The sequence below is a fragment of the Natator depressus genome, chromosome 5 (genome assembly GCF_965152275.1).
Source record: "Natator depressus isolate rNatDep1 chromosome 5, rNatDep2.hap1, whole genome shotgun sequence".
Taxonomy (NCBI): domain Eukaryota; kingdom Metazoa; phylum Chordata; order Testudines; family Cheloniidae; genus Natator; species Natator depressus.
Window position 1 is genome coordinate 93038784 of NC_134238.1, and position 18219 is coordinate 93057002.

The 18219-nt window shown below is 39.8% G+C and overlaps 1 protein-coding gene across 2 annotated transcripts in view; it reads right to left on the minus strand.

Moving 5' to 3' along the window:
• CEP78 (centrosomal protein 78) overlaps positions 1–18219 on the minus strand; it is a 51688-nt gene that overhangs the window by 5419 nt on the left and 28050 nt on the right. The window contains exons 10-15 of one of the 2 annotated variants that reach the window (XM_074953212.1): positions 17080–17097; positions 16233–16365; positions 13288–13333; positions 11271–11417; positions 3396–3473; positions 833–999 (exon numbers count right to left, since the gene is read on the minus strand). In XM_074953212.1, the coding sequence (XP_074809313.1) occupies positions 833–999; positions 3396–3473; positions 11271–11417; positions 13288–13333; positions 16233–16365; positions 17080–17097 (589 nt within the window). The remainder of the gene's footprint in view (positions 1–832; positions 1000–3395; positions 3474–11270; positions 11418–13287; positions 13334–16232; positions 16366–17079; positions 17098–18219) is intronic. The other variant, XM_074953213.1, reaches the window with a different exon arrangement.

An 18219-nucleotide genomic window follows, 5' to 3' on the forward strand; every position in this document is an offset into this window, starting at 1 on the left:
TGGGAAAATGATCGAAAGCCACTAATTAGTCAACTTTTAATCATCTAGCCTACAAAATTCATTGGAGATTTTTGGATTGAGATTTTCCTGTGTTTATTTCTTCATCTCAGACAAGACCACTAAAGAGCCAATCTTAAGGTCCAAAAATATAACTTGTTCATTTAATTCTGCTGTAGCTTTTGTGTGGCCACGCTTTTCTTTTTTGATTTAGACCTTTTAAGGGTGGAGAGGAAAGCCTCCAGGCCATGCTCTCCATTCCAGGGTTGTCATTGCAAAGTCATACTGTATTTTCTGAGACAAGAAAAAAGCCAATGGGGGAGAGGAACTGTTCTTGGAAAGACAGTAGAAGGTTCAACAAAACAAACTCAGACTGCCGCCTCTAATCAGAGTCTGAGACCAGAGGTCCCATGTGCAGTCAGACAGGGAACTCCCCCTCAGCACTAGGATTTCTGAGAGCCATATTTCCAGAGCTGCTGGGAATTGGAGGTGACTCCAGTAAAGAATGCTTGGAAAGAAGGAGAAGAAACTTCCTTCTCTTAAGAAAAAGAAAAAGAGGAGGGAGTTGGAGATCCTAAAAGTCTATCCTAGAGACAAGTAAGTAAACTTGATTTGGTTTAGCTTGGGTGAAATGAGGAAAAAAAATTGGAGAGGGGGAAGTTTATTTTCTATTTATTCCTGATAGTGCATGCCTCCCCTCCAGGTGTCTAGGTGACCCATAAGATCCTCCTAGATACCTGAAGGGTAGGCAGGCCCTATCAGGAGGAAGAGGGGGCAGGAAAAGGGGGAAGATTTAATAGAAAAAGGTAAAATACTCAGATTTACAATAACCTACCCAGCATCTTTAAGAAGGTCTAAAAAAGCATGAAACTTTTGGAAAGAGGTCTCAATGCTGCCCAGAACACCTTCATCTTCCAGAATCATGTTGGTTACTGACTGTGCATGAAGAACCTCAGACAGAGAGAAGTTTAGATTCCTTAACCGGGCATTTTCAACTTCCAGCTACAAAAAAGGGTGAGAAAAAAATAAGTATCACTTAATGTTATCACTGAGGATGATATAAGCCTTGAAAAAGGAAGTACGGCATTTCAAACCGTGCTCTTTTAGGTGAAAAAAGTGTTCCGTGAAACTCTTTAAACAACCAAGTGTAATCATTATCAACAAAGAGACACCTCTTAGCAAAGGTTAGTACTCTCTTTATATTTAGTGTTACAAGTGTCTAAAGCAGATCTCAGATTGGGCGAGTACAGTGGCACCTTTCGCCAGCTGCCTTTTTGTGACCGAGAATGTTCGCTTTCATTGAAGAAAAAAAGCAAGTCTGCAGTGTAGCACTGTCCTCCTGTATTTGAAATAGCTTTGAAAGCTGTGAACTGCCCCTCATACTTCTTAGTAAGGTCTTACTTCAGATGCACATCGAAGATGATTAGAATGTCAACTCTAAGTCTAGGCCTACACTAGGGACCTTACAAGAAGCATAGCTGTACTGATGCAGCTGCACGGCAGTAAGATCTCTCATGTAGCCACTCTACGCCAACAGGAGAGAACTCTACCCTCGACATAATTAAACCATCCCCAAAGAGCAGTGGTAGCTATGTCAGCAGGAGAAGCTCTCCTAACAACATAGCACTGTGCATGCTACCATTTATGGTGGCAAAACTATGTCACTCGAGGGGTGTTTTATTCACACCCCTAAGCGACATAAGCTTTGCCAATGTAATTGGTAGTGTAGACATGGCCTAAATATTTCATTGTTCATGAAAGCATGCAAGTAAGGAGAGGGGTTTACAGATCTGCACAATCTACTGCGGGTGGTGTTTGAAAGAGTACCATGACTTATCTTTTTCCTCCCCAAACAAGGAACTTAACAGAGTAGAGCATCTGATCCCCATTAAGGGAGAGCCAAGCCAAAAAAGCCCAGCAAGACATCTAAGCGCCCCACCAATGGGAAGCCAAGCCCTAGGAGCTCAGCAGTGCCCACAGATATTATTCCAAACCTACTGAGGGACAGCCAAGCTCAAGCTGTCCAATGGCGCCTAGAGTGTACACACAATTATATTTTGGACATCTGCATCCTGTACTGGGAGTGATGCCTCATGGCAACTCACATGGATTGAGCTTGGAAGAGTACTGCCACATTTAAACCCCAACATTTAACACCAATCTAAACTCTATATAAGAACCCAAATCCACTCATATATTCTGTTTCTTTGAAGCTGAGTTTTGTTTAAAGGAATCCTATTTACTTCTTACTCTCTAGCCAAGAGACTCTTACTAGTAACTCTACAGAGAAATAGTTAATTGATTGCCTATTATAAATCACAAGCAATCAAAGACTGTTCACTTTTTGCTAAGAGTGATTAATCGAAGTGGCCTGGATGCTAGACACTGAAAGCACACTGAAACAGCAGCTGGGCTAAAACTGGAGTTCAAGACTCTGAAATAGGACCAGCAGTAAGAGACCAAGAGGGCAAACACACATGACTAAATACAAATGTCACCATTTCTCTCAAGCCGGTAAATGACACACATTACTTTGACCTTAGTTATTCACACCTTTTCTTATCTGGGACCACAGCAATGCAATATACCTGGGCATGAAGCCTGCAGTATTTAGGAAACTAAGTAGTACAGAATGCTGCAGTGTGTCTCTCAGCAATATAGGCTATTGCGAAGACATCAAACCTGTCCTCTGTTCCACATTGGCTTCCCACAGAATACAAAATCAAGTTCAAGGTGTTTGTCCCCATCTTCAAGGTGCTCCAGGGTATCTAAAAGATCACCTAAAGCTCCATGATAAAGACCATGGTCAACAATTATGCTCCTATGCCACAATGGACCTCATTATAATAAGGGTGAAGCTCATGTGTATGGAAGATATAACATCCTCAGAAGCCAATCCAAGTCTGTGGAATGAACTCCGTCAGGAGCTAAAGACCATCATAAACCTCACCACCTTCAATGCCAAGTGAAATATGCATTTCTTTGACCTTGCCTTCTCTAGCATATAGCAGCATGTATATTAAAAAACAACATTCTACCAAAAAAGTCACTCCCTTGTATGCACTTCTCCTCCTGCGGAGATGGTGAGAGAACAAACATGTGATGGACGTTAGTCACGTCACTTAGTACACAACTGGGAAGTGTTTAGATATACCAGGCTCATCAATGTACGAAGAGCCTCTATAGAAAATAATGGAACTCATCATTTTTAAGCAATTCAAACCCCAGATTTTTTAAAAAATTAGTTCACATAATTTGGCTTGACCATTATATAATATATTAATGCACACCTAATTGTCATTGATAGTTACTCCAAACTAAACATTTAGGTAATACAACGTATGCAGCTATAAAAGCAAATGTGAACTGATATTTAATATTAAACAAACAATAACTACCTCCATTATCCGTTCATCGGCCTTTACTCTTGCCCTTCTTTCTTCCTTTAATTTTAAAAGACATTCTTCCAGCTCTGTCTGTCAGAAAGTAGAATATTATCTTTAAAGTATCAGACACACCTATATACTGTATAAATATATTTGTGTTCTCATTGGATGTACACTTTCATTATGGATATGATATAGTTGACTGCAAGAACATCATTTTTGGTTTACTAATATGTAATTTTGAGGCAGTGGGGAGATTTGATGGTGAACAAAGGACAGGGAAGTACTTTTTGTTTTTTAATAAAATGACATCATTTAGATTAAAATAAAAAAAGTTTAAATGTGAATAAAATGTTTACTTTAAAACTTTAAATGTTATTGCCAACATTTTTCAATAGTTTTGTGTCTCCAACTTTAAATGCAGGGATCGTTTCTGTTTTTCTTTTTGTCTGTCTTGTTTTAAAAATAAATAAGTCTAGCTGGTCAAATCTCAGAGTGGGGTTAGAAAAAGTAAAATGCATTTTTACTTGATAGCTACATTTATGCTTTTGGTAGGTATTTATCATCCAGGATTGTGAATGCGTACAGGAATATGAAGATTTCAAAGTTATAGGTGTTACCCTCCAATACTAGATCTCCCCTCAACTGGTTACTTGATTGGATTAAAGAGGTTATTTATTTTAATACTTTTACTTTTCAGGACCCCAAGCCCTCTGTTAGGGTTAATAAACCATATTTATTATTAATTATTATTATTATTATTATAAGGCAAGAAAATAAAGATCTCAATCAAAATGAAAGAATTCAGATAAAGAAAGCAAGACTAAACTGGAATATGACATTTTGGATTATACTCCTGTTTAAAACCATGCTCCAAGACCACCAGCGTAGGAGAGATTCTTGAATACTGATCAGTGAAGATGGAAATCTGCACAGGCTAAAAGGAAAGTAGAGCAGAGTTGTAGCAAAGATGTATATGACGAGGGCTGGAGAAGCTATTGGCTGCCTCTCCTGAAGTGACAGGTCACACATGGAGCTTATTCTGTCAGGACTGGCCAACACTGCTATTAGAAGCACTTAGAAACAGAGATTCTTCCATCCATTATCCCATTTAAGGTACTATAACTAATGTGGTCTTGCAGCACCAAAGGAAAAAAAAAACAAACCAACAGTTACTTGTCCTTATAACTGTGATTCTCCCACATGATTACATGCATGGATCCAAAATGTAGGTATTGTGCACAGCCTCTGAACTTTTTGGATAGTAATGTCTTTTGGTGCTACATTTACCACCACTCAAGTTCACATTAGTGAACAGATACCCAACTGGCATTCAGTTCCTTCCTCTAATATCAATAATCTATTGTAAGACGTCAAAATAGTGGGTAAGAAGGGAAGTTAGTGCACATTGATGCAATCAAATTCCCATCAGTGTCCAAGACCGAAGGAATATTAAAAACGATACTCCTGTGGAACCCTAAAAAAAAGTCAGCTCTTTTAGGAGGTGGGAGGAATGGATCTAGGGGTAAGCAAGAGGTCTATTGCAAGTTCTAGAACACACTTAGTTTAAAAAAGGTGCTGACGGAATTACTCAGTAACAAGTTACAAACAACTCCAAGTCCGGGACTTCAGCTAGGCTTCTCAAGAGTTTCTGGAAAGTCTTGCAATCCTGGGTTAGGGAGGCTGGTGGTTCAAGTGACAGGATCATTCACAGACTAAGAATACGAGAATGGGCCTTCTACAGCCTCATCTTCCTCCAGGTATTCAGAGCCAGAGGCGAGTTTATGCAAGGACAGCTATTGATATGTAGAAAGCCTCACAGAAACTTATCTTAGAGACATATCTAGCTGGATACAGACTTCTTCCTTCACAAGTGCTAAAGGTACTTATCTATGGCAGAGTTTGTGCCATCACAAAGGGGACTTGGTCTTCGCTATCACAAATCAAGAAAAAAGGGGGACTTGTGGGGCTGGGGGGGGGGGAGAATTCAGAGATGCTCAGGAAAACATTCCAATAATGCCAAAACTGATTTCTTTTTGCCAGTGTGTAACTCTACATTAAAAATACCCTAAGAGCATAAAAAAAAAAACCCTCAAAGATTTTTCTGAGGGAACAGACAGCAGATGTTACTGCATTCCTGCTTCTTGCCTACATCAGAAGAAATTGCATAACAGTTGGGGCTGCATCTCCTTCTACACTGTCTGACGGGTAAGTGAGGACAACAACAAGATATGCAGATTGTGTGCAACAGAGACACTAGTATTCAGAAAGTTCCATATTTGCATGCTGAGGTGCATACATCACCTCATCCTGGAATCCAGGCAGGCAATGTTTGAAGAACAACTTTGGAGTCAGCCATAGATTTTATGGATCTGACCAATTCTCAAAGTGCTCTTTGCAACATCATTTAAGTTTTTCTCTAATGTTACCAAGCAATTCTCTTGTTTTTAGGGATTTAAAATAGCAATATACTTTTGCACTGGGAACAAACTTGGTTCAGCATTCAAAGGGTGGCAAAGTTTATTTATTTTAATGTTTGCTGTTTTGGCTAAGTCACTACATTTCTTCCCAGGGCAAAAGTTTATAGCACAGTTAAACCCTTGAAAATAGAGGCTTGTAAAAATAAACAAAAATAAAATAAAAGGATAAACTTTAAAATGGTACTGCAAACAGCCCTACAGTAATTCTTTAGGTCGAACAATTTCATTTGCATAGGCACTGACGCCGAGGCTGGAGCTACAGATGCTAACTTTCCAATGTGCTGTGGGGTGCTCACTGCTCAACCCTCTGCTCTGCCCCAGGTCCTGCCACCACTCCACCCCTTCCCCCAAGCCTGCCATGCCCTCGCTCCTCTCCCCTCCCCACCAGAGCCTCCTGTACACTGCGAAACAGCTGATTGCGGCAGGTGGGAGGCGTTGGGAGAGGGGGAGGCGCTGATTGGTGGGGCTGCAAGTAGGACGGAGGCACTAGGAGCTGGAGTGGGATAACGGATGTGGGGCTGCTGACATATTACTGTGGCTCTTTGGCAATGTTCATTGGTAAATTCTGGCTCCTTCTCAGGCTCAGATTGGCCACCCCTCTATTACATTATGTAATTCTTTAACTAGGCTCTGCCAGTTTAATATACCACATGTAACAGATTTCTTAATTATCATTATTACATATTTGCCCATCAAAAGTACATTAGGTCTTATACATTTGCCCAATAATGAAAACACTACTGGCACACTGCTTACTACTGTTAACAGTTCCAAAAAATCAACTTCAGTAGGATTTACTGAAGGTGGTAGGCACTACCACTGAGAGTAAGTGTTTGCAGGATCAGGCCCGTAATTAGGAACTTGAAAATAAATGTCTGCACTGTAGAGAGGAAAAAATAGTTTCTGGTGAATCTCCTCCTAAGTATTATTAAAGCCAAAATTTCAAGTGTAGTTGACTTAATTGCACCCATTTGTCATGTTAAAACAGGTGCATGTGCCAGGTTTGTTGTGCAGCCTTGGTACTCACTTTTGAAATGTGTCCTTTAATTAGTTTACCCTCTTCTGCAATCCTTATGCAGAAAATCGTTTACTGAAATTTGTCAAGGGGAGTTATATCTCCAGACAGTTTCTGACTTGCGTAAAGTGAAGCACAGAGAGAAGACTGTCACAAGAGCCTTACAGAATTCCATGGATACTACAGGGATAGGTTTAAGGAGGAAACAAAATCAGTCCTTAACTCCTTTGCAGTTATGGTTTCACATTAGATCGCTAATACTAGATAAATTACCAGACAGATTAGCCTTTAAAAACTAAAAGGAAAAAGACAGGCTAACCCTTTTCACATATTAGATAAACACCTGCAGTGCTTATGTAAAGTTAGAGATTGCACTACCTGGACGGTGAAGTCCACCATTTAAATCACTATTTACAACTGTATAATCCTTAGGGCTTTCCACTCTGCATAAGAGCCAATTCAAGCACTTCTGATTCCCTCTAGTGGAGGGAAGGAGTATATCAGTTCCTATTTTTATTTACAGGTTTCAGAGTAACAGCCGTGTTAGTCTGTATTCGCAAAAAGAAAAGGAGTACTTGTGGCACCTTAGAGACTAACCAATTTATTTGAGCATAAGCTTTCATGAGCTACAGCTACATCCAATGAATTGAGCTGTAGCTCACGAAAGCTTATGCTCAAATAAATTGGTTAGTCTCTAAGGTGCCACAAGTACTCCTTTTATTTTTATTTAGTTTTGAAAGACACTGGCGTTTTCATTTAAAATTTCAGAATTGCTTTATCTTGTTTTAAAAATGAACTACACTAACTATTATTATATTGAATATAAGAATTAAAGAGACTGTAAGCTGCCATTATGGCAAGAAGCATAGGACAAAAGGAAGCAATAAATTTAAACGCCACATTATGTCATCCTTTTCACGTTCAATAGTACTCTGACTCTTGAATAGTTGCATTGAAATAAACCAACTACCCACTGCACCAGGAACTACTTACTCAATGTGACAGGTATCAGAATCTGGCCCACAGTTAATAGGAAGGGCAGGACACTGTGAAGGCATTTTTCAGATATGTTTCAAAATGCACTGAAATTTGTTCACTCTCCAAGAGAAGCTTCGTTCTAAATATAAAAAAATACCTACTCCCCATATCCTCCATCCCCTTCCCAGGCTAGGATTTTTCAAGTAAGACATGTAGTAGGTTCTCCCTTTGCAAGAGAACCTATACTGAAGTACAGTCAGTCATTCTGCTGTCTCCTCCATATCCCAATAGTTCTCTATGTTCAGAAAGAGCATAGATCTGCCACTAAGCTAAATAAGTTAATATTTTATTTATTTTGATTACATAAAAAACAATCTATGTCCTTGGATAAATCTTTAAGAACCTAATCAGTACAATCAGATACAATGAGTGATAGCTCAAATGGAGTGATCTGAAGCTAAAACCACTGCAAGTGTGTGGTTTAAAATTATGTTAACTTGGTGGCAAGGTATCTTTTGCAAACTAGATTCTCAACAGCTAGCATTTCAGTGTCTAGTTATTCTACCTGAGGGGGAGTGTTTTATAGTAATAAAACTATATTACCATATCAGTATTACTGAACCATTAAAACAAACCCCTTATTTTCCTTCTCTTCCACACATCATTATAACACACTCTGTATGAAGATGTTTGTAGCAGCTGTCAGGGAGTCTTGCTGTCACTCTTCATTTTGCTATAGATAGCAAGCAAAGGAATTGGGAAGAATAACGAGGAAATGAAAAAGATGTTACTATAAAGCTCGACTGCAAATGGAGCTTTAAAGTCACTCTAATTTCAATTTACTTTTTAAATCATTTTTGTACAAGGTACATTAAAGTATTTTAATTAAAAAAAAACTATGTTAAAAATACATTTACTCCCTCTATGAATTTTTAAGGAAACAGAAATAACCACCTCATTATTGCTCTTATAGATTCGTACATCAGAAAACATTTTACAAATACATTAGAAGCAAGAGGAAGACAGAGGACAAGGCAGGCTCATTCCTCAAACGAGAAGGGAAAGACAGTACCAGAAAACACAGCAATGGCTGAAGTGTTAAATGCCATTTTTGTTTCATTTTCACCAAAAAGGTTAGCAGTGATCAGACAACTAACAGTGAGTACCAGTGTAAATGGGGTAGGATCTGAAGCTAAATTAGGGAAAAAAACAAATTAAGAATTACTTAAAGTGTCTTCAAGTCAGTAGGACCTGACAAAATACATCCTAGAATACTTAAGAACTGGCTGAAGAGATCACTAAGCCACGAGTGATTATCTGTGAGAACTCGTGAAGGACAGGAGAGATCCCAGAAGACTCAAAAATTGCAATATAGTATCTATCTATAGAAAGGGGGCACTAAGGAAAACCCAGGGAGTTATAGACCAGTCAGCTTAACTTCAGTATCCCAAAGATAACAGACAACATGGATTTGTCATGAACAAATCACATCAACCCAATCTAATATCCTTCTTTGACAGGGTGGGGAAAAGCAGTAGATGTAATAGTATCAAAAGCCTTACTAAAGTCTAGATATGTCTCACATGACTTTCTCATAAACAAACTAGGGAAATACAGCCTAGATCAGGGGCAGGCAAACATTTTGGCCTGAGGGCCGCATCAGGTTTCCGAAATTGTATGAAGGGCCAGTTAGGGGAGGCTGTGTCTCCCCAAACAGCTAGGCATGGCTCAACCCCCATCCGACCCCCCCCCTGCGACTCCTTCCCCATCCAACCCCACCTGTTCCCTGTCCCCTGACGGCCCCCCCCAGGACCCCTGCCCCACCCCACCCCCCACAACTCCCTGTCCCCTGACAGCCCCCGGAACTCCCGCCCCTGACTGCCCCCCGTTGCCCCATCCAACCCCTCCTCTCATTCCTGACTGCCTCCCCCCCGGGACCCCTGCCCCATCCAACCACCCTGTTCCCTACCCTCTGACCATCCTGCCCCCTATCCACACCCCAGACCCAACCACCACCCTGAACTCTTCTGCCCTCTATCCAACCCCCCTACTCCCTGCCCCCTTACCACGCTGCCTGGAACACCGTTGACTGGCGGCGCTACAGCCACACCGCTCAGAGCGCCAGGACAGGCAGCCGCGCCGCCCAGCTGGAGCGAGCCGCACCACCGCGCAAGACAGAGCGCCCGGTCAGGCTGCGGCTCTGTAGCTGTGCTGCCCGAGAGGAGCTCGCCACCCAGAGCATTGTGCTAGCGGCGCAGTGACCTCAGGCTGCGGGGGAGAGGGAACAGCAGGGTAGAGGGGCCGGGGGATAGTCTCCCGGGCCAGGAGCTCGGGCCAGGCAGGAGGCTCCCGTGGGCCGGATGTGGCCCGCGGGCCACAGTTTGCCCACCTCTGGCCTAGACAAACCTATGATAAGGCAGATGTGCAACTGGTTGGAAAAATGTACTCCGAGAGTAATCAATGATTCACAGTCAGTCAGTCAGTCAGTCAATCTGGAAGGGTATGTCAGGTGGGGTCCTGCAGGGATCTGTCCTGCATCCCGTTCTCTTCAATGTCTTCATAAATTATTTGGATAATGGCATAGAAAGTACACTTATAAAGTTTACAGAAGATACCAAGCTGGGAGGGATTGCAGGCACTTTGGAGGACAAGATTAAAATTTAAAATGATCTTGACGAACTAGAAAAATGGTCTGAATTAGATAGGATGCAATTTGATATGGACAAATGCAAAGTATTCCACTTTGGAAGGCATAATCAATTGCAAAAACACAAAATGGGAAATGATTGCTTAGGAAGGAGTACTGCAGAAAACAATTTGGACCTTACAGTGGCTCACAAACTAAATATGCGTAATACTGTCGCAAAAAAAATAAAATAAAAACATCATTCTAGCATATTATTTAGCATGAAAAATGTCAGCAGGACACGAAAAGTAGTTCTTCCACTCTACTCAGCACTGATAAGGTACTGTGTCCAGTACTGGACACCACACTTCCAGAAAGAAATGGACAAACTGAAGGAAGTCCAGAGGAGAGCAACCAAAATGATTAGAGGTCTAGAAAACATGACCCCTTAGGAAACCCTGAAAAAACTGGGTTTGTTTAGTCTGGAGAAGAGAAGACTGATGCGGGACAGAATAACAGTCTTCAAGCATGTAAAAGGTTGTTGTAAAGAGAAGGGTGACAAACTGTTCTCCTTAACCACTGAGGACAGGAGTTGTGCTTAAAATACCCTGTTGAATTGAGGCATATATGCCATATGTTATAACAGAAGAATGCAAATATTCAGAGTTCCCTTTGAGTGATTATTTACCCATTTAAACCTAATTCTAAAACCCCATTTTTCTAGAAAAATAGAAGCTCTATGCACTCATCTTTTGAAAAATCTGAAGAATTAAATTATTTCTTCTTACCCTTAATTGTTGATATCGTCTTACATTAGTTTTAACTGGGGATTTTGTCAAATCAGAATCATGTATAATGTCCTCTAAAGCCCCTTCTGTTTCTTCAGTTTCAGATGTAGAAGCACTTTCCACCGTCACTTTCACAGGAATGCCTGTCTGCTTATACGAAATAAGTGAACATACGAGCATTATTAAACAATGCTTAACAAGGAAATAAGTCATATAATATTAGTGAACACTTCCGATTAGAAGCTGTCATCCACCAAGTTCTTTCTTCTGAATCAGTTGCAACATGTTCATTTTAAATAGTTCCACACAATCTAGAAATAAGTGTGCATGTGGAAAGAGAATGATAAATCCTTTGAAAAGAAATTTCTATGCCAAAATGGGGCAGAGTATCACCTGTCAGAGTATCACCTGTCAGACGCTTTTACTTTATTTGTAGCCTCTCTTTATACTCGACTTGAAACATTTTATTCAACCAGGAAGAGTATTTTTTAAGCACCAGAAACTATTAAAATATTAAATTGTTTCATTATCATAACAATGGGCACAGAGGTAAATGTTGTGCCTGGATGGTAAATTTTTGTTACAATTATGCCAGGGTTCTTCATGTTTGTATGTAAGCACATCTCCACAGAACATACAGTGCAGTGGTTGTGAGTGACAACACATTTAGCCTCACTGCCTCAGGAAGATCAAAAACAACAGTTTGACAGTTGTTATTTTGAAACACTGCAGCATCAGTAGTGTGTAAGACACCTAATAGTACAAATAAAAACATGGGGAAGGATTCTCCCCTCAGTCCCTGAATTCTGCTGTAACAGTGCATAGGGGCCATAAAAGCCCCTTAGCAGACCAAGGGAGAATTCCCCCTACACAGGTAATACATAAGATAAATCCTAACCACTGTCTTACCCAGAGATCTCCTAAGTTCTGTTATGACAGATGGGAGCCTGACTGCCTGCAGGCAGGAGAGGCAGAGTTATAGCGCACAGTGCTTCAGTAATTCTGCACAGCTCTGGGTTGCAAAGATGCTCAGAGGTACCCCAGGCAAGGTCATAACTTAGAGCAGCTCCCTGAAATACTAAAGTTATGCTGGAAGCTGCTTTAATTCCTGATCAGCTCAGATTCCAGTTGAGAGCAAAAGTGACGTTATTCCATTAAAGTCACACCTAAATATGAGAATGGCAAATTTTGCTGTAACTGTCAGGGTTCTCTGCCCCCTACAGACAATTTTTTTAAATTACCATCAAAAAGATGGTCATGCTTTCAGTAACAGATGAAATGATGTCAACCTCAAAGCAGGTGATCGGTGCTGGTGATTTCATTAGTATTCTTCCCTCAGTATCTTCTATAAAACAATTAACCGAACTCAATATTCCCATTTTTTTTAAGCTAAATTTTAAAAACACAACAAAAAAACAACAACTGAGGCCTGTCTACATGAGAACACTGTACTGATTTAGTGAAATCAATGTAATCCTCTCATATGGACATTTATTTCAGTTTAAGTCAGTATGGAATTAGTCTTTACAAAGGCTTGAGAGGGGGATAAGATATGCTGTAGTATGGAGTTTTCGAACCACAAACATCCTTGATAATAAAAAATGCAAAGCCATGCCATCTTAAATTATCTTCTTCTTAGTTATGTTGGAGTCTTACAAGTATAGATTTGCTTAATTTAAAAAACAAACTCAGAAAATAGTATTAAAACCACTTATTTGACAATAAAAAAAAATCCTGACACAAAGGAAGAAAATAAAACCTCAAGTATTGCTTAAAAAAAAAAAAATTCTTCCCAAATGTTCCCCAAAGTGTGACCATGAAGTGTTTTCACATAAACAGTTTCCATGCTTCCAGGAACCATTTAAGCCATAAAAAAAACTCTCCACTTCTGTTTTGTCAGCTTGTGGTTTTGTACGGAAGCTCTCTGGGTACAAAAGGATTTTTTTTATTTGTTCAGCATATTATCTACAGTACTGCAACATGCGCCTACCTAGTGATATGTAGCTGATAATCATACCTGAAACTTCAGTGGTAACTCCTGGGTACCATCCACTGGGAATCCCCTACAATGATATGTTTAAATCAGGGTGGGTTTTTTGAGAAAAATATTGTAAATTTTGTCAACACTGCAATTTCAAGGTATAATTTTGATTAAAGGTCTTGATCCTACAAATACACATTGCTAAGACATTCAAAAGAAATAAAAGTTAAAACACGGTATAAAAATACTTTACAGGATTCTTTGAACAAACTCATTAAAATATCATTCTGTACAACAAAGTAGCTCTACTTTCTAATCAAGATTTAGGCCACGCTTTCAAAACTAGGTGCCTAAAGTTAAGCTCCTAAGTCCATATTTAGATACCTAAATAAGCAGCCTAATGTGGCACCATTGCAGCTGCCTTTGGAGTTTATAAGATATGTTGGGTGCTTGACAGTTTTGAAAATCAGGTCTCATTTAAATGATTAAATATGTATTCAGGAACATAACTTTAGGCATCCAGTTCTGCATATCTTGGCCTCTAATTTTATAAATTATTTGTAACTACATGTACAGTTTCATTGTACGTTTCCTTGGCCAAACCTGCTCATGCAGGAACTACGTAAAAATGGTGTTGTGGATTCCAATGTCTCAATGCTTGCAAGATCAAAATTATTGCTTAAAAGAAAAAAAAAAAGAAGAGCTATTTTCACTTGTAAACTAAAAGTTAGACCTGCACCTAAGCTCATAATGGTAAGCTGCATCCTTTCCTTCTTGTGCATCACCACCAGCAAGAAAGGCTGTAGCAAACCAGATTTTAACTTCGGTTACACCTGTGCATTCCTAGTGCCTTCAAAATTATGCTCTCAGTATTTTTAAGTCCTTATAAAGTCCACCTATTGCCCTAGTATCTGAGCACCTTAATAAAAACCAAACAAACAAACAACCCAGAAATAGCAACAATTACTCTTTCTTCCTTCCCAATCTCTAGCAGAAACATCCTGATTATAATATTTTGAAGGGGGACTATGTTTGTGGATGTGCAAAAAAACTTGAAGGAAAGTCAGTCAAAGAAATAAGTTTTGTATTTAATTCTGAAAGCGGTAAGGTCTATGGTCCGTCTTATTCCTCACAGGAGGGAGTGCCTCAAACTAGATCCAGCTTCTGTGAAAGTTCTGTCCCCTGCATTCACAGGCCTCCACCTAACAAACAACTATAAGCCAGTGAAATAATTTCACCAACAAACTCAGAAGAAAAAGAAATAACAATATTAATGTCTCTTTAAATATTTGGGAAGCACTCAAAGATTATGGTGATGGGAGCCATGTCAACTGACAATTTCATTGTGCTAGAGGAATACTGATACCTTGGGAGGTCATGGTCAGAAATGAGGTGGTATCACAGGTAGGTAGGGCCAATCCCATTGAGGGATTTTAGTATCATGAGAGAAACCCTGAACTGTATTCTATATTCAATGGGGAGCTAATGCAGAAAGCAGAGTCCCAAACTAATGTGTTTACAGCAACCACTGCTATTATGTTTGTACCAGCTGGAGTTTTTCAATGTTTGTGGCTTCACTCTTAGACACAAGATGCAAAAGAAGTCATGAATGCATAGATCACTGTGGCCTGGTCTGTGCCCTCTGAAACACTTGTGCAGACCAACTGTCTTCACTAGGTTAGCTCAGGTGTAACCAAAGCTGTTTGTAGTATGTTGCACAATAGGCCTAAAAACTAGGCAGCAAGGCATCCCTCATGCTGATTGATGTAGCCAAGCCACATTAAATTATGCAGCATCACTCATGAGCATCCAATTAAATTTTCAAGTTATGATTAAGTGAACACACCAAAATGAATATGCTAGGGTAGTGGAAGTTAACATTTATTCTGCTATTGTCTGGAGTCAGTTTTGTCACCCAAGGTGGGGTGGGGGAGGAGGAGGGTCAGGAAACTCCTGTAAGGCTTAGGAGCTATGCATGGCCATTACCTCCTCCTGCTAGCCTCTTCTAACCTGAGAAGAACTTTGGCCCATTTCACTGTTTGTGTCCCCAACTCTATCATTCCTCTGACTACAAACAACACAGTCTCCCATTCTGAGGAGCTGCTCAATTCCGCTAACGTAGAGTGGATTACAAACTTCTGCATACCTTACCCTGCCTGGATGATGAGGTTCAACAAAGATCCTCCATCACCCAGATCCAGTGGTCAATTTCTTGCGCCTTTACTGCTGTCTCAATTGTGGAAGATTTCCCACTCTTTCTTTTTAAAGGTCACAGAAAGTGAGCAGATGTGGGAAATTCAATTAACTCCACATTAGGTGAAAAACACAGCAAATAAAAAGACAGACAGGTAAATAAGCCAGGTAGGAAAGTAGTAAAGAAAGTGGCTGTTTTGTGAATCTGTGTGGCAAAAGCAGACTGATGGAGAAACATGACAAAGAGATAAATTATACGTTTATTTGTATGGTTGCATAAACTGATTGGAACTTAGTAAACAATTATCTTGATGATGTACAAGAAGGAATAGTACCCTGCTCAGCCTCTCTCAGTTGTGTTAGCACAGCAGAGCCAGAAGGAGTAACAAGCATTAAAAAGTGTTGTCACTAATGCTAGGTGATATGACTCAACAAAAGGAATGGATCAGCTGAATTAGGGGGGAGGGATAGCTCAGTGGTTTGAGCATTGGCCTGCTAAACCCAGGGTTGTGAGCTGAATCCTTGAAGGGGGCCATTTAGGGATCTGGGGCAAAAATAAGGGATGGTACTTTGTCCTGCTGTGAAGGCAGGGGACTGGACTCGATGATCTTTCAAGGTCCCTTCCAGTTCTATGAGATACTATAACTCCATATTTAAAAAAAAAAAAAAAAAAAGTTTCCCACCCCTGTTTACAGTATGACCTTTGTAAACCACATCCACTTATTCTACCGTAATCCAAGATAGAATCTGCATGTTGTATTTTCTTCCTCATGCTCTCAATACTTCACCTGCACCTCTTTGCACGCGCTGCAGTACGCCAAGGTAGGAAACCATATGCACCTGGTGGTAATGGTTTTGGTGAATAGCTATCTTTATCAGATGGACTCTTTCCAGGGAGTGTGGACTTTTTAGATGCTAATCCTGTATCGTAAAGCAGGAATACGGAGAGAAGAGAGAGAGTTCATTACAGTTACAACATGGGGAGACAGCTAGAGTTAAGGTTGCTTTGACATTTCCATTTTAAGGATCCTCTTTCAGCTGCTCATAACTTTCTCAAACATACACCTTTCCAGCTGAAATTTTTCAGGGCGAGTTTCTGACTAAGAATGAATTTTTCGTTTTTGAATGCTTGAGTGAAAATAATTCAGGTATTCTTCAGTACCAAGAAAGTGGGAATATATCCTTATATCCATTAGCCCAGAGGCTGATTTAGCTTACAGTATGGACTGCACCACATTCCTGACTGTATAGCTAAGTGCCCACCCCACCTTTGGTCTTCCATCAGTTAGAACCAGCAACACTCGAAGTGCTCATGACGTTTATATCATTTACCTCAGTGAAATGTCTGAAAATGGAAATACATTATTTTACTTTGAGTTATATTTCTCTGGAGGACATTCCATAATCCTGCTAATCTGGTGGGAGTGTAAAAAGACATGATTGATGTTGATGGGATTTCAAATTCCTGGTCACAGTTTAGCAAGTAACTAGGATTAAGGAGGGGTTTAAAAAAAAAAAAAAAAAAACAAAACCACTTAGCAGCAGCAGGAATTTGTCTCCCCATCCTCACAACCGCCTCAATTTCAAGCCCTTTGAAATCTACCGATTCTGCACAGCTTGACTTATTATGCTTACCTCTGTGTCTCCAGATCACTGAAGCAAAGATTAAAACAAGAGAAACAGCCAAAGAAATGCAATTAAATAGGATTTTAGTAACCTTTTAAAAAAATATTTAGACTATCATGTGTTGCATTCATTAGCCCATGTTTAAGAGATATATATTCAAAATAAGAACATTTTGACTAATTTATTCAAATTAGCAGGTTTACTTGCAGTAAAGAAGCGACAGGACTGCCATTCACACAGAGCCAGATTCATCCTATCTTATGCTGGCAGTGGAGAGTCTCCTATGGAAAGCCTGAGACATGAAAAAATAGACAACTATCTGCTGCCAAGCCTCCAAGAGCCATAGCAGTTCAAAGAGTGCGTAAAGTATGGCAAAGTCATCCTAGGAGGGAAGGAAAGGGTCTTGCCGATACAGCACACATCATTCAGATGTGCTTATTTTGCTTTTCTACTGACTGTGTGTTAAGTGATGTGAAATGGGATCAGCAGAAGTAGGAATCTGATTCAGGTAGCAATGAGAAAATCTGGAGAACTTTTGTATTTTAGGAAACACATAGAACACTGGGCAAATTTTAGCTATTCTAAAACACATTTTCAGGGTTGGGGTTTTTGGTTTTTTTGAAGTGTTTATTCTACTTCGTTTTAGATTGGAATTCAGTTGTTGAATCCTAATCTTCAAATTTTCACCTGATTTTCCATAAAGTGTTCTTGTCTGGCCATGTGGGATCACTGCTTATGCTGCTCCCAAATTACTGGATCTTTTGCTTTTGTATCTTTGATCGCTTCTCAGTTCATTCTGCATGAACCTAAGTACACAGTCTATTGAAAAATATTGCTACCTCTCAAACAGAAAAGGAACTCAAAGAATGTTATTAATTCTACCAAGCACCAGGAAAAAGGGGAAGAAAAGAATAAGGCCTGGTCTAGACACAGTTTTTGTACCAATAAAAATATTTTGATTAGGGTGTCAAATTTTACAGAAATAATTATACCAATAGAACCCCTCATATGGGCACAATTATACTGGTAGAACAGTGCTTCCTGTAAAGGAAGAGAAATAAATTATACTGATAAAAAAACCTTTACACAGTTAAAACTGCATTCACACTAGGGGGTTTGTACTACTTTGACTATACCAGCAAAGGTAAA